General features: G+C 47.0%; 1 protein-coding gene across 2 annotated transcripts; it reads right to left on the bottom strand.

The window, feature by feature from the left end:
* Window positions 1-559: 559 nt before the first annotated feature.
* On the bottom strand, window positions 560-15,695 carry PHYH (phytanoyl-CoA 2-hydroxylase). Of its 2 annotated transcripts, none has more exons than XM_068168216.1 (9): window positions 15,529-15,695; window positions 12,525-12,580; window positions 11,292-11,402; window positions 11,019-11,184; window positions 10,264-10,345; window positions 7,101-7,282; window positions 6,092-6,241; window positions 3,645-3,776; window positions 560-1,570 (listed from the first exon to the last, which is right to left on the bottom strand). In XM_068168216.1, the coding sequence occupies exons 1-9, from the start codon at window positions 15,619-15,621 to the stop codon at window positions 1,517-1,519; spliced, it is 1,026 nt and encodes a 341-aa protein (XP_068024317.1). In that variant the 5' UTR covers window positions 15,622-15,695; the 3' UTR covers window positions 560-1,516. The 2 variants fall into 2 exon arrangements, with proteins under 2 accessions (XP_068024317.1, XP_068024324.1); XM_068168223.1 differs by having other exon boundaries at window positions 7,101-7,219; window positions 15,529-15,694.
* Window positions 15,696-16,449: the final 754 nt, after the last annotated feature.

Here is a 16,449-nt window from a genome sequence, read left to right as displayed (position 1 = left end):
CCACTGAACAGGGCTGAGCATCTGTCCTAAAGTCTCTCCCTCATCAGACTTCCTGCATTGTGGTCAAACCAGAACTCTACTGAGATGGTTTGTCTGCCTTGAGGTTGGAACAGCCCAGATGCTTCACCCCAGCACCAAAGAGTTTAAAATCAACATAGCAACTGTGCTCAAACCTCACCTCTTTTAGAAGACAAACAAGAAAACTCAGAGATGGTGCAGGAAGAGGAAGAGGCACAAACCCCTGCTCTGCATTATGCTGTCATGCATGAAATGACTGCAACAGCTTCAACTTGCAGCTACTTGTCTAGGCAGTCCTGTGGGATAAGGTCATGACTGCACCCTCCTCTCCTGTCTCACCTGAATGACCTGCCAAGCTGTTGGACAACAGAGCAGAAGGAGCCACAAGAGCCTATCAAGCACAGCCTCTGGAGCTGTTTCGGCATCTTCTTCAGGTGGAAGTAGAAAGGAGCGGAGGATCACTGTTTTGTACTGTCATATCAATGACACACCCAGCATCACAGTCTCTGAGCAGCAGAAATAATACAACACAGCCCTTGAATGCAGCTTTGCTCTGATTTAATCTGTATTTTTAAAAAAATAGATTCTGAAAGCAAAAGAACCTTTCAGAAAGCAAGGAAAAACAATGTGAAAGGCAAGACCGAGTGATACGCACACCAGTGCATCCCAAGGCGCATCCCACCACCTCCCTGACCTGGCAGCACCCAAAGGCTCCCTTTCCCAGACCTGTCAGGCTCAGGGGAGGACTTTTTCACTTCACTTCACATAGCCTTGGATCAACTGGCTCAAGGCCAATGGGAGGCTGATTCGTTAGCCCAGCAGCTCCCAACCCTGCCAGCCAAGTATTTCACTTGTACCATGCTGCTTGGTAAAATACATTGCCACACCATGTCATGTTTGAGGAACACTACTAGTGACCATGTTCCAGCCCCTCAGTCCCTTTTTCATATGCCAGTGGTTGCTCCTTCACCTTTACCCAGTTCTTTAAACCACTGATTCTGTTGGAACCAATATCCTCATCCTCTCAGCTGTACTAACTTCCCATGTGAGTTCTTACTGAGAGCTTGCATGAAACTCTGATTCATTTGATTTCTTTTGCATAGAAAAAGACGTTGGAAACGTTAAAAACCACACCCTTACATAAATTCTTGCATAAAATCTTATGTTAAAATAGCATTGTTCCAAAGATAGGTCATGAGGAACTTTGAGAAAGCAAGAATGAAAACATGAAGAAAGTGAAGATGTTCTTTCAAGACCTTAATTCAATTGTCTAAGATAACCACAGCAAACCTCTCTTTTTCTAGGCTAGATTTTCTTTGACATCCATCAGCTGTTCAACCTCAGTGTAATTATTTTATATTAGCATAAAAGGATTTTGCAGTGCAGCATTTGGCTAAGTTACCAATACAGAGGTCAACAAAGCACAGGGTCTGTGCTCTCCAACCAGAGAAGCTCATTCTCAGGCAGTTGTTTTTCATTCTGCTCATCAGAGGTTGTTCTACAGGTTAATCCTTTCCCCTTGCACAAGCCGCGCTCGGAAGCTCCAAATATCCTGCAAAACAAAAATGAGGCAAAAGAAAAGCTTTGAGGGCCAGCAAAAAAGGTGAGCAAGATTGTTTCCATCTCTGTAAGCTGCAGAGCATTCTCAGCCTAGCTACAGACCCATAAAACCATACCAACACTTTCAGAGTGTTGTTTCAAATCCCAAACACCAAGAACAAAAACAGCCCAAGCGAAGGAGAGGTGCACCCTCCACCCCCAGGAGACAGATTGTTTGCAGGTGTTAACACAGACGGTGAGATGCCCATGGTTCAGTTCTATAAGAGGGCAGAAGGCAAAACGAGCAGCACAGAGAACATTGCCTTGCTAACTTGTGCACACAGTGCCTACCACATGATAGCGCTTTTGGGTGCTATCACCAGCTGACTGCACTTTGCACAGAATGGATTAGGCATCCACAGCCTCCCTGGGCAACCTATTCCAGACTCTCACCACTCTTGTACTGAAGAACTTTGTAAGATCCAGTCTAAAACTACTTACCCTCAGCTTAAAGTCATTCCCCCTTTTTCTACTGCTAGACACCTTCTCCAGCCTTCCTGTAGGATCTTTTCAGGTATTGGAAGGCAGCTCTAAGGTCTTTTTTAAGCTGAGCAGCCTTGTGCAGCAGAAACAAGCAGGAAATAACATACCAATGCAAGCCCTTACCCAAACATCAGGGGCTGGGCAGGCATTGCTGCAAACAGTAAAGCCGAGAAGACAGCCACTGCACGCTTCACGGAGCTAAGTCTTAAGCAAGCTCCTACTTCAGTTTCCCTTTGTGGGGATTACTGAGTTGTTATCATTAGTCTTGTGAAGATGTAATATAAAATCTGGGCACTCCAACTCCGGTTAAAAAATGCTTACAACTACATGAAAACACAGAAGCTCATCTGATGCTTCTATGGCCACAACCTCTTTTCGACTCAGACTGAGCAGAGAGCCTCACTATGCTTTGGATTTCACTATGTACCTAAATAACTCGAGGAATCAAAAGCCAAGCAAGATGCAGCTTTACAAGCAACATGTAAGATCAGGCTTGCAAAGCACTGCTGGGGGGAAAAAAAATCCCCCCAAAGTGAAAAACTCCTGTCCTCCAGAATGCCTTGGATATTGTAATAGCTGTAAAAGATACAATTTAAAAACAAAATTGCTGCCTACTACACCTAGGCTTTAAAGCAATTGATGTGGGATTATATTTTACAAAACAAAACATATCAGTCTCCTCTTGCAGTCAGATGTGACACTCTGTCTGAAAAGGAAAATCCACCTGCCATTAGGAGGGGAAACTGTGGGCATACAAACTGTGGATAAGCATTGAATGTGCTGCGCCTTCTTATACTTCTGAATTAGGGCAAGAGAGGACCACATCTAGACTAGACTAGACTAGGTTAACCAGGTTGGAAAAGACCTTTGAGATCAAGTCCAACCTATCATCCAACACTATCTAATCAACTAAACCATAGCACCAAGCACACCATCCAGTCTCTTCTTAAACACTGTGCAATCCAAACACAACTGCAAAAAGCTCTGTTTCAGACACACTCCCCACAACAAACTGAACTGCAAAGGTCAAAGCTTTCATGCACTTCACCCTGTTCCTGTGTTGCCATATTAGCCCTCTCCACTGCTACGCAGTCTGGAACCCCTGGTGTAAAGTGCATGTGAATAGCCTCAGAGCTGATCCACCAAGACAGGAGAATCTATGGCTCTTTCTCACACTTACTTATGCTACAACACCAACCACATAATTAAGTTCTTATCTAATCTGCACAAGCTCAGCTAGCACTGGATGAGATCACAGCATGTTCAAGACACATTTTGACAAACAAAGTTGGAGGAGGAAGCTCTAGAGCTCAGAGGAACTGTCCAGCATAGCAAGAAGCAGCCTTAAGAGCAAAATGCCTTCAAGAGGCCTGCTGGTCATGTTCTGAACATCAGGTTCTTTGCTCTGCCGAGCACCTCTGCTTGGCACAGCTTGATCTGCTGAACTGAGCACAGCTAAAAGCACAAATCTGTCATGAGAGAAGCTTAGGACAGGGAACTTAGCTGGGTTGTCACAAGGAACATACAGCTCCACATGGTCTTACCATGAGTTTCAAAGAAGTGGCGTCGTATTTCTTTTGAGCCATTTCAACCAGTTCTTTTTCCAGGTGCTCCTGTGTTGTGTTCTTGACGTCAATGTAGTAGCACTCTGAGCTGGCAAAGTGACAGCTTATACTCTGTGTGAGGAAGCAGGACATCATTTGCTACCATTACAAGGGAAAAACCACCTTGTGCATCCCAGACTGTGGACACTCCACCCCTTCCTTACAGATCATGTCAATTAAGTCCTTCCTTCTTTCCACTCCAGCTCTCCTGAGAATGTTCCCTTGTTTAAATACTCTTCCTAGAGAAATACTCTTGCTTGCTGATGTGTTCCTCTTCCTTCACTCCTCTCCCAGATGCTCCTCCAGCTAGAACTGTACTACTTGATTTCAGAATACCAGCTGTTAGAGTGGGGAAGTCAGGGCTGGAGCAGACCTCTGTGTTCAGTATAAGTTCTTACTTCCTGCACCCAGACAGTCTCTTCAAACCACTCATTTTGTGATTAGTTCTCGCTTAAGTAGAGTCTAGAGGCAATAAACAGAAACGCCTCACAGGAAAAGCTGTTCGCTCACAAGCTACACCAGCTGCAATGAGATCATGCCAGCTCTCAAAGGGTCTTGGACCATAATCTGGCTTAGAGAGCTCCAGAAAGTTCACTGATTCACCCCAAACGCAGACAAACGTTAAGATTTGGCACAGTTAGAGGAATCTCCTGTGTTTCTGTGGGATATTAAACTCAACTATTACCCCACTAACCAGGCAAGAGCCAGCAAATGAGACACCCAGCACTTGTCCTCTCTGCTGTCAGGATTGCAGGACAAAGGAATTACATACCAGTTAGTGCTACTGAGACTGAAAGAACGAGCCAGACAGTAATTGATGGAGGCAAAACAAAAATAGAGCAGCCTGTGTTGCAGTGCAAGAGAGGAAATCCCTGCACTGCTATTAGTGGTTACACTGGAAGCTACAATTCCCTCTCATGCCTGGGTGAATCCACTGCTGAGAAAGGATCAGGCCTCCAAAGGCAGCCACTTTTACCTGCTTCAGCTATCGTGATACAAAAAAACCAGATGATGTGTAGTCAGCTCTTTAATAGACAAAATGGCCATACTGGTATATAAATGAATATTATTTATTGGATGATGGAGGCTCCTACTATCCAGAGATGAGATACCAAGCTGAAAGGGAGCTACTGGAAAAGCAAGTACAGCCAGCCAGACTTCAAACATAGATGCAGTATTTAATTTCTACTGCTGCTCTGTTTTCCTCAAGCAGCCCCACAGCATAGAATCATAGAATTGATTTAGCTAGAAAAGACCTCTATGATCACTGAGTCCAACCATCAAGCTAAGACTACCATGATCAGTAAACCATGTCCCCAAGTGCCATGTCCACACATTTCTTGAAACGCTCCAGGGATGGTGACTCCACCCCCTCACTGGGCAACCTATTCCAGTGCCTGACCACTTTTTACATAAAGACTTTTTTTTATAATATCCAATCTAAACCTCCTGTGGCACAATTTCAGGCCATGTCCTCTCATCCTGTCACCTGATACTAGAGAAAAGAGACTGACCCCCACCTCATTTCAACCTCCTTTCAGGTAGTTGTAGGCAGCAATGAGGTGTCCACCTCAGCTTCCTCTCCTCCAGGCTAAACAATCCCAATTCCCTCAGCTGCTCCTCCCCAGATCTGTTCTCCAGACCCTGCATCAGCTTTGCTGTCCTTTTCTGGACACACTCCAGCACCTCAATGTCTTTTTTGTAGTGAGGAGCCCAAGTCAGGGGCATTCTCTTCTCCCAAAAGACAGAGACATTAATTAGTTAATAAACAAATAAATAAATGAGTGCAAAGGTGTTTAAGGAAGCTAAAAACTTACTGAAAAGTTCATCCAGATAGTCAGGAGCTTGCAAAGGGGAGGAACAGTTTGATCAGTGTAGCAGTTTGGGCTGGGTGCCCTCTGCTACATGAGGTGCTTCCTGTGTCCAGAGGTGCAGCCCAGTGCGCGGACACAGGAAACTAGGTATTTCGTACCAGTGCGAGGTCTGGCACTTCCTCTTTCTTCCTCCTCCGTCACCCAGTAACTGGGGGAGATATCTCCTGGCCTTGGGCCTGGCTAGGCCTAAGGCTGGGGGGGTGGGCAGTCTCAGATCTGACCAGCTGAGACTAGCCTAGCAGTGGAGTGGGAGGAGGGGGGGGAAGAAGGAGCCCTGGGGGGTTTTGGGTGTACCCTCAGGTGGGGATGGGATGTTTCTGGGTCTGCTTTGGGATTTCTTTTGTCACTGCGCTTCTGGCTCTCTGTAAACATTCACTGCTTTCCATTTAAACTTTCCATGACTTTTGCAATCCATTTGTCTGAGTTATTTCTGCCTGTGGTGGGGAGGGGGGCTGCCTCAACCTAGCACAATCAGTTTTAAAAACTAAGAATGTCAGAAGAGATGTTTCCTACCTTTCGGAAGCCTGATGTCTTATTTATCCCAGAGCCATGAATGAGAAGGGGATGGAAGAACACTGTGTCTCCCTTCTCCATGACGAGGTGAACCTTGGGAATTGCCTCATCCTCATCAAGCAACCCATGGAAAAGTTTGTTGGTTTTACCCTAGAAAAGAAGTCTGAGTTGAAATCACTTGGATGAAAGTAGAGCCAATGCCAGTTCTCAGTGTGAGGGACAGCTACTGATGTGTTCCCCTCTGGACTGGGCAGTGTTCAGTATGCTCAGATGAGAGCCTGCCTACTTGCCTACAAGTCACAGAATCATAGAATCAATAAGGTTGCAAAAGACCTCAAAGATCATCAAGTCCAACCTGTCACCCAACACCTCACTACTAGCAACACAACTACTAAACCATGGCTTCAAGTGCCATGTCCAATCTTCCTACTTCAAGCCTCAGGTACAGAAAAAAAAATACTTTTCTCTGCTTTGTGAAGCTGGACTGAGACAATCAAGAACATTCCTCTGCTGGAGAGAACAGAAAAGAGCACTGGGGAATCCCACAAGTAAGGCCTGATGCCACCACTGGGGTCCCACCTTCTGCTCCCAGTATAACCATCACTAATGCCAGGCCAGGTCAGGAAACATCTATTCTTAAGAAAAAGACACTGCTTGATACTTCATCTCATTCAGTGCTTACTACCCAACCTCTCCTCCTTGGGACAGTACACATGCTCACCAGGCTGGAACAGGACAGAGTCCTCAGACTTAGCAAGGGCAGTGGAAAATTATTAGCTAAGTTTATGATGTAATGCCACGAAGGTGGGAACAGAGGCAAATCTACCCAGGTTACATGGAGTGAGGGCAACCAAAGCAACAACTCAGTGTTCAGTGTTCGCACGAAGAGCAAACCCAGCACTGGAAACCTCAGCTATGACCTGCAGATCATCCCTTCATGGTGAGCCCTCCCTAGTCAAAATGTGGTTGCCTCATGCATGCCCATTCCAAGCCCCTCATGATGCTCTACCTCCCACTTTGGATAGTCATGAGGCTTCAGGGTTTCCTTGTGTGTCCCTGGCTGCACAACGAGGCACCCGTTGCTCTCGTCAGCCTTCTCCATAGCAGTCCAGGAGCACACGATGAGGTCTGCAGGCCGGAAGGGGAAATAGTGCAAGTCCTGATGCATGGGGTGGAGAAAGGTCTGCTTATCTGCAACACATTCAAAACCATCAACCTCATCAAATGTGACACTGGGTTTTCCTTCCCCTTAAACCACTGCACTTGTTGTACCATGTCTTAGGAGCTGCTGCTTGCCACTGGACATAGAATAGAATAGAATAGAATAGAATAGAATAGAATAGAATAGAATAGACCAGACCAGACCAGACCAGACCAGGTTGGAAGAGACCTTCAAGATCATCATGTCCAACCTATCATCCAACACCACCTAATCAACTAAACCATGCAACCAAGCACCCTATCAAGTCTCCTCCTGAACACTTCCAGTGATGGTGACTCCACCACCTCCCCAGGCAGCCCATTCCAATGGGCAATCACTCTCTCTGTATAGAACTTCTTCCTAAACTCCAGCCTAAACCTCCCTTGGTGCAGCCTGAGACTGTGTCCTCTTGTTCTGATGCTGGTTGCCTGCGAGAAGAGACCAACCTCTGCCTGTCTACAGCCCCCCTTAAGGTAGTTGTAGAGAGCAATAAGGTCACCCCTGAGTCTCCTCTTCTCCAGGCTAAGCAACCCCAGCTCCCTCATAGTCTCTCCTCATAGGGCTTGTGTTCCAAGCCCCTCACCAACTTTGTTGCCCTTCTCTGGACTGTATCTGCTCCAGCCCACTGCTGCCTTGAAAGACAAATGGGTTAGCTTATACTCCATCCCAAGATGGACCAAAAAAGACAGTGGTGGCTCTTAGGTCAGCAATGGCATATGGGGACAGTGAATTCCAGCAGGCTGCTTAGCTGTGCAGTCCCACCCAAGACTCCTACTGCTGGCCTTCACCATCAACAAACCCTTGCCAAGTTTTCACCACTCTCTTTGGCTGCTCTCCAGTTTTGTGAACTTTAACCAGAACAGTGTTGCACAAATCTGTCCCAGTACAGACTTTCAAACAGCCATGCTGTAGTTACTTGATCTACTGCTGTGCTGCAAGCAGAATAAACCCTCTCTGTGCTACACCCAAGGTGTTTATTCAGCCTTCTTAAAAAATATACATAAATAAATCACAATTTATGGACTGCAGCCTCCTCAGCACTCTTAGCCTTCACCTTAGAGGCTTTTTTCCATGAAGTCTAAACAAAAACATGTATTTCTGACGTTTTGTTTGTTACTTCTTTTTCCACCATGGAAATGTAAACATCCTCCACACCAAACCAGACACTTTTTATGATATCCGAGAGGTTTTTTGTCAGTTTGCTCCTCAAATCAACAGAGTTAGGATGTTTCCCCTTGCCTCATTTGCCATATTATTTAGATTTTGGGGAACCTCAAAAACCCTCCTGAGATCTGCATCTCTCCGAAAGTACTCCTCCAAAATATTGTATCTCCATTAAAGTGGAGCCTGCAAATATGGAGCAGCTTCCCATTTCTTGTCCATTATTGGTTTGGGTTTACTTTAAAAAAGATCTCCTGTTGAATTTCCAAACCAGAATGGCACAGCCTTCTGTGGAGTAATTAAGATGACAAATGGAGACAACCAGAACAAACTCAGTGTTTTAATAGCTCCATGAACTACCTATCTGCTCAGGAGCTACACACCTGAGGATAAGAAACACAGTTCAGGTCCCCACTTTGCAAGACCAAAACAGCTTCTGCAGAGTCAAAGGTATTTTGAGTAACGGTAATATGGTTAATCTGGTTCTCTTCCTCTCTCCTTGCCCATCTGCCCTTCCAGCAGCAGAAGCCAAAGCCAGGCTTCCAGGTCCTTCTTTTGGCACCTATTCAACTATCTTCATATCAAAGTACTGGGCACACAACTGTCAGTGAGATCAGGAGCATATGAACTCCAAGTGAAGGATGAGCTCTGTGTTTACTGCCTTTTACCAAGGCCTGAGGAAGGAGACATTTTCAACACATGTGAAAAGCTGAGCTTAAAAAGCACCTCCTCTTTTAAACCTCAAGCCTCTAAGCAAGTAGCTGGCTGAAGAGGGAGCTGACTTGCCTGCTTGGAACACATGGGTGCTGCAGCTGTGGCCGGTTGATGTTGCCCCCTTAAGAAAGGGAATATGGTGGACGGAAGTTGGTAAACGGAAGGAATAGTCTAAACTAATTTCATTGGACGAGTGGGAGGAAGCACTTTATGAGCTGGGACTATACTGAGTTTCTCCAGCACCTTATCTTCAGTCTTGCTTCCGCCTCTTCTCCGTGCAGCAGCTTTCTGTGCTGGGCTTTCAGCCAAGGCCTCGGCCTTGAAAACCAGATAACAGGCCTGTATACTAACTCCCTTCCAATTAACACAAACTGCTTCTAACCTTTTTTTTTCCTCTCTTTCTCTTTCTATCCCATTCTGGGGAAAGGGGGGGAGAGAGGGGAGAGCGGAGGTGGGGGACCCCTCTCTGCCGAGAGGGATTACTCTCATTTCTGTGTTACTCTGTTGTATATCTTTGTATATATTGTAGATATTGTAAATTTGTAAATAATCCCCTGCAAACCCTACATCGCTTTGTAAATATAGCTCCACTGCTTTGCTAATTCAGCTTACGAGTTTTTTTTCCTTTCCCTTCAATTTTTTTTTTCCCTTTTACTTTACAAGGGGGAAGGGAGGAGGCTTCTCAGCCTTATCCTTCCAAACCCACCACAGCAGCCAAGTCAGCCACTATCTTTAGCAAACAAGCCTCCACTGAATGTCGAAAGACAAGAAATGTTATCTCACTAAGCCAAGGTGACAAACAACAACAAGCTATTACCAAAGTGGCCTCATAAATTTTCACAGTTGTTCTTTACAGTGAGGGTGGTGAGATACTAGCACAGGTTGCCCAGTAAGGTTGTGGATGCCCCCTCCCTGGAGGTTTCAAGGCCAGGTTGGATGGGGCCTTGAGCAACCTGGTCTAGTGGAAGATGTCATTGCCCATGGCAGGGGGTTTGGAACTATATGGTCTTTAAGGTCCATTCCAACCCAAGCCATTCTATGATTTTGTTTCTGGCCAACAGTTTCTCTAGTTATCTCTTATCCAAGTTTTCCTTACCAGAATCTGGAAGTTTATTTATCAGCATGGTGTGCATTGCCATGATGTTTGGCCCTGTGAAGCACTCAACATATTTGAGGACCTACAGGGAAGAAAGCATGGTAAAAATACTAGGAACATGAAAGACAAGAGGAAAGATTGCTGAGGAAGGACTGGGACCTGGATGTTTAGCTCAGGACTAGGATAGAGGAGGAAGACATTGTGATGGAAGGATGCAGGACAGGAGGCAAGATCTGGCATGGCACACAAACAGGCATGGTGGCAGGAATCCAAGAAGGGAGATGGTGCAGCAGGCTGCTGGGTGGGGTTGAAAAGATTGGGAGGGTCCTAATTTCACAAGGCTACGGCTCTCTGTCACAGCAAGAATACTGGCTACACAGCTGGACCTGCCCAGACAGCAGATGCTTTGCCTGGATAAATGACATTCAAAAAACGCTGCTCGTGTCCAGTCATCCTGGCATGGTTTGTGATAGTTGCATTCCTGACTGGCTCCACATCACGAGAGCAGAGGAGCAGTGCTTTAAATATTCTGCCCTGACCATCATCCATCCCATGTTCACGCAGAACACTCTTAAAAGATGGTTTGTATTCCTTCCTTGCATATGTACTTACGGGAGTGCAATACAGGGGCTCTAAGGGATAAAGGACACAGCTTCAGTGGAACCAAAGAATGCTTCTTTGCACTGCCATTAAAACATGGATACACTCTATACAGACTCTTCCACCACCCTCCTCCTTTTTGCTGTTCATCTTACCTCTGGCAGAGTACAGTATCTGAACAGCTCTTTGTCTTCCTGGAAGTCCTGCACTTTATTAACAACTTTTTCAGACTGACCATACTGGGATCTCAGGGACTCATTTTTCATAATCATAGCTCCTGGTGGCTTCACCTCTCTTCTACAGATCCTCACAAACTCCTTCCTGCAAAGCAGAGAGAAATCTGTGTTGAGAGAGCCCAGCTACCCAGAGCTTCCTCAGAATGCTGCTACTCACAGGGCCCTCCAGCACTTTAGGTAAGTGCCTCATACCTGAAGCGTTCAATGTCTTCATCAGAAACAAGCTTCTTGATGAGCAGATACCCATTGTCTTCATAGAACTGCCTTTGTTCCATGGTGAGGACATCATTGTCCAGGGTGTAGCTGAGACACAGAGAAGAAACACGTTAGTAAGGCAGGGCAGAACAATTGGAGCAGCATCAGTGAGACCTAGCAGGAAGAGGAGGGTGTCAGCAGCTGCTGGGGAGATTCAGTGAGAAACCCTCACCACCTGCATGTCCACCTCAGCTCTGAAGGTACACAGCATCTCCCATGTCTCAGTTGAGCCAGCACAGTGTCCATAGCCATGAACCATTTCTGCCCACAGCCACCCATTACTTATGTGACAGAACTCAAAGCATCTCCCTCATGCCCTCCCAAAGTGGAGAAGTGAGCAGGAAAGCTGAGACTGGTCCTCAGCAGCTTTAGTCTCAACAGAGACACTGAAGCAGACAGAACAGCTCTGCAGTAGGGTTATCCCTCAGATGTGTTCAAGGTGCATAGTTAAGCTTTTCTATCAAACTGCAGCTCAACAAAGGGGAATTGCCTACCAAATTGGAAAACAACACAGTATTTAGTGATCAAAAGAGGTGGTTCTTCCCCTTTACTCTTCTATTCTGAGACCCCACCTTGAATACTGCAGCTAGTTCTGGTGTCCTCATCATAACAAGGAAACAGGTGGTGACATAAGTCCAGAGGAGGGCCACAAAGATGATCCAAGGGCTGGAACACCTCTGCTATGAGATAGGCTGAGAGAGCTGGATTTGTTCAGCCAAGAGAAAACTCTGTGGGGACTTTAGATCTGTCTTCCACACATGAAGGGATTCTACAGGAAGGCTGGAGGGGGACTTTTCATAAGGTTGTCTAGTGACAGGAAAAGGAGGAATGGTTTTAAGCTGAGGGAAATTAGGTTTAGACTAGATCTAAGGAAGAAATCCTTCAGTATGAGGGTGGTGAGACTCTGGAATAGGCTGCCCAGGGAGGCTGGGGAGGCTTCTTCCCTGGGGGTGTTCAAGGCCAGGCTGGATGAGGCCTTGAGCACTTGAGTCTAGTTGAGAGGCATCCCTGCCCATGGCAGGCAGCTTGGAGTAGATGACCACTAAGGTCCCTTCCAAATTAAGCTGTTCTATGACTGTATGATCAATATATGTGCTAGGGTGGAAGAAAGGACAGAATCCTGCAGGTTATTTCTTTTCTATCTCTGCAAAGAAAGAACAAACAGCTTACCGAAACTGCCGTGGATGAGCACCAGCACTAACTTGGGCTGAAGTACAAACACTTGTCTGGGGTGGAAATTAAGGAATACACACTCATGCAGAACTGAGCAGAACAACCTATACATGTGTCTGGAATCCTACAGCAGGGTTCATCTTAAAGAAAAGTGCTGTGCTGGACATTCAGTTCATGGTCTTGTTCATTTTGCTCCTACAAAAAAAATAATCAATCTTTCCCACCTTCAGAGCAGCACGACTGGCAGAGAAGCACAAAACACCAGCTCAGTACAGCTTTGTCCACACATACAGAAAAATCAGTACAAAATTCCAGTGAAAATGGGGCTCTTGGCCATTCAGGCTCCTAAATGTCCAAACAGCTCGTGGAGACACAGGCACTGGTTGAAGGCCCAGCTGTCATGCCCTCCCCAGCACACCTCCACCTCTCAGAACAGCGGGGCAGCAGACAAGTGCTGGAGCAAATTTGAACACCTTCCTCCCTGGCTTTGCAACACCTCTTAGTGGGTTTGCTTCTGCCACCTTGCACTGCTGGATGACTGAACACAAGAAGAACACAGGCTGGGAAGGAGCTGCCACCTCCAGCAACTCATTTTGGTGAGGACATGGAGCATTAAACATTTCCCTTCCTCTCATACACACCCTTGTAGAAAAAACAAATTCACAGGCACGTTAGATAACGAAGCAGGCAATATAATGCATGTGACCACTGAGATGTAAACACTTTTGGAAAGGCCAAATCTCTCATATGCTGATCCTTTAAAGCAACTACAAGAGGAAACTGGGTATGAACAAGAAGGTAATAAACTCTCTATTATGCAAGCATAAATACAGACTGGCAGGAAATGGCTTCAGGGAAGTCTGGAGGAGCACTTGGGGGTATCAGTTGATGATATGAGCCAGCAATGTGTGATTGCAGCTCAGAAGGCAATTGTGTGCTGGGCTGCATCAAAAGCAGTGTGACCAGCAGGATGAGGGAGGTGATTCTTTCCCCCTTACTCTGCTCTTGTGAGACCCCACTTTGAGCACTGCATCCAGTTCTGGTGCACTGAGCAAAGAAAGACAAAGAACTGCTGGAGCAGGACAGGATGAGAGTGTTGGGGCTGTTCAGCCTGGAGAAGAGAAGGCTCTGGGGAGACTTTAGAGCAGCCTTCCAGTACCCGAAGGGGGCTTACAGGAAAATGGGGGATGGACTTTTTACAAAGGCTTGTAGTGATAGGATGAGGCAGAATGGTTTAAGATGGAAGTGGGTAGATTTAGACTATATATTAGGAAGAAATTCTGTAAAGTGAGGGTGGTGAGACACTGGAACAGGTTACCCAGAGTAGTTGTGGGTGACCCCTCCCTGGAACTGTTCAAGGCCAGGTGGGACAGGGCCTTGAGCAACCTGGTCTAGTGAAAGGTGCCCCCTGTCCATGGAAGGGGGCTGGAACTAGACGACCTTTAAGGTCTCTTCCAACCCAAACCATTCTAAGCAGGGGGGTTGGAACTAGATGATCCTTGTGGTCCCTTCCAACCCTGAATGATACTATGGTAAGTTCAATTTTACACAGAGAAGATCAGAATGATCTCTTTTCCAGGCTAGGAAGGCTGGATGCCTGGGTGAGCTTATAGAAGGCAGCTAACCCCTGGTGCAGAGCTTACTAAGCAAAGAGAGGGGGGTATACACATCTGTACCCCAACAGGGCGGTGCAGAGACCCCACAGGCTTCAGAGGTCACATTTTGTGCCTCTGCCAGTGACAAGTATTGCTATCAAGGCATTTCTCCTTTTGTAAAAGCAGAGGCACTTCCTGGGAGAAAAACTGACTGTCCTACACATACCACAAATGCCAGAGATTAAAACAGCAGCAGTGCACTGACACTACGTGCATCAAACACAGCTGCTCCTGTTCAATTCTGCCATTTGCATTATCCATGCACCTTTTTTTGCTTTAGTCCAGCTTAGTCACACTTTTGACCAAAGTCAATCAGGATCATTGTTGCTGGTGTGCAGCACCTGTCCTTACATACTCTCTTTTCAACCAGGGTGCTTTTCCCAGCACATATTCCCAGTTTTGTGTTACTGCTTGCACCTTTGTCTTATGGCAGTCTGAGTCAGCTACTATCTATCTATCTTCTTATTTTTATGTGTCCGAAGACTCCTATATCCATCACATCATCTTCACCAATTGATTGTAATTCAGAGGTAACCTGCCAGCACTCAGAATTAGCAACACCTTAAAATATATACATATAAATATATATATTTAGGGAAGATTTACAGCAGCAGCTTTACAAATCCTATCAGCAAGCAATCTTCATTTCACTTTTGGGATAGGCTAATGGGAAAACCTCAGTCCTGGTTTCCTTTGTCTGATCTGGCAGCCTCCAACATTCCCACCTCATTTCCTACTCACAGCCCACTTTTAAAACTTTCCCTGCTGCTGTCAGGTTTATGCCTCTCAACAAAATCCAATACGTGCTGTGCAACTGCTAAGCCTTGCAGAGTTTAGCACCCCCGAACTTAGAAATCTGTAAGACAATTTTCTGCAAGTAACCTCCCTGCTCAGTGCTGGGGCAGATGTGCCATGTGGGGCGGGCAGGAGCCGGGCAGCACATCAGATGCACAGGCCACCACTCAACAGGTTACAGGACTGAAGCTCAGGGAGAAAGCACTAGGCAGCAAGAGGTTTTCAGGGTGGGGCGGCTGCTGACCGCAAGACATCAGTCAGGGGAAACGCCGCCCTGCAGCTAATGGGCTGCATGGGGCACGACCCCCCTGCACGTCACTCCCCTATAACTAGGGCAGAAGGCAGGGACCTTCCCCATGTGTCCCTTCCGGACACGAAGTCCTTGTGGGGGAAAACACCGCGGATACCCTCCTCAGCACCCGGGCACACGCAAGTACCCAGGGTGCGGGGAGCGATGGGCAAAGTTCGCTGGGGTGCAGGAAGAAGAATCCCGACCTCAATGGAGCCAACATTCCGCTCCCCCCGCCCCGATCTCTTAACGGAAAGGATACCGGCGCAGGGGCTGCTCCCAGTCGTGGAGAGAGGTGCCGGAGGATGGTGTCTAGCCGAGTCGCCGGCCCTGACCGCTTCCCGACCAGCTCCATCACGCCTGGGCAGCCCTACGGCTCCGTCCTCAGCCCGACCCCTCACACAGCCGGGAGGAGCCAGGTCCCGCTGGCGTGCGCAACTTCCCTCAGCCGCTGCACATGCGCCTGCGGCTGTGCATGCTCGGAGAGGCCGCGGAAACCTGGGACTGACAGATGGGAGGGACTGCTGGAGGTTGAGGCGGACGTGAAGGACGGTCAGCGCGTCCTCCCACTTCACATATTTTTCTCCTTCCCTGCCAGCACTTGTGAGCTGCTAGGATTTCATCAGCCCTATGCAGAGAGCAGCACTTGGTGTTCGGTCACAGACCACGGCCAAGGCCAGCACGGTATTTTCTATCTCCAGCCTCTACGGAGACTGTCAGTTTGCCTCATTCCTCCATGAATCCGCTTGGAGAGATCTTTACGGCCCCACCGTTACCCTTATGTGGTGGGAGCGTGTTTTCCAAGGACCTCACTTGCACTGACAGACCTGGGATGTCTGCAGACTGTGTCACATCCACACCTGAGGTAGAGCGTTGTGCTGGGTGGCCTTTCTTGCCAGCCTTTTCGGATCTGGTGTTTTTCAGAAAGGGAAGAGACGGAACAACATTAGTTGTAGTGTAGCACCTGGGGAGGTGGGGGAGAAGGGGGCGGAGGGGAAGCCCAAATGGGAAGATCTGAGGTAGAGGGAGGGAAGGAAGCATAAAAAAATAGGCAACTGCAAATTGAGATTGCAAAAAAATAAGTTGTAGAGGTTTCATATTCCTCTGAAACTTGAAAGGGGCATATACACTGTGAAGATACACTGTCCTTAGCACACTCTCATCTGCCTTAGCTAACACTGTG

This window comes from Melanerpes formicivorus, unplaced genomic scaffold (genome assembly GCF_026170545.1).
Source record: "Melanerpes formicivorus ecotype bairdi unplaced genomic scaffold, bMelFor1.0.p_v2 SCAF_3, whole genome shotgun sequence".
Taxonomy (NCBI): Eukaryota; Metazoa; Chordata; class Aves; order Piciformes; family Picidae; genus Melanerpes; species Melanerpes formicivorus.
The sequence above is the reverse complement of the archived record's forward strand: the minus strand, read 5'-3'. Positions and strand labels throughout refer to the sequence as shown.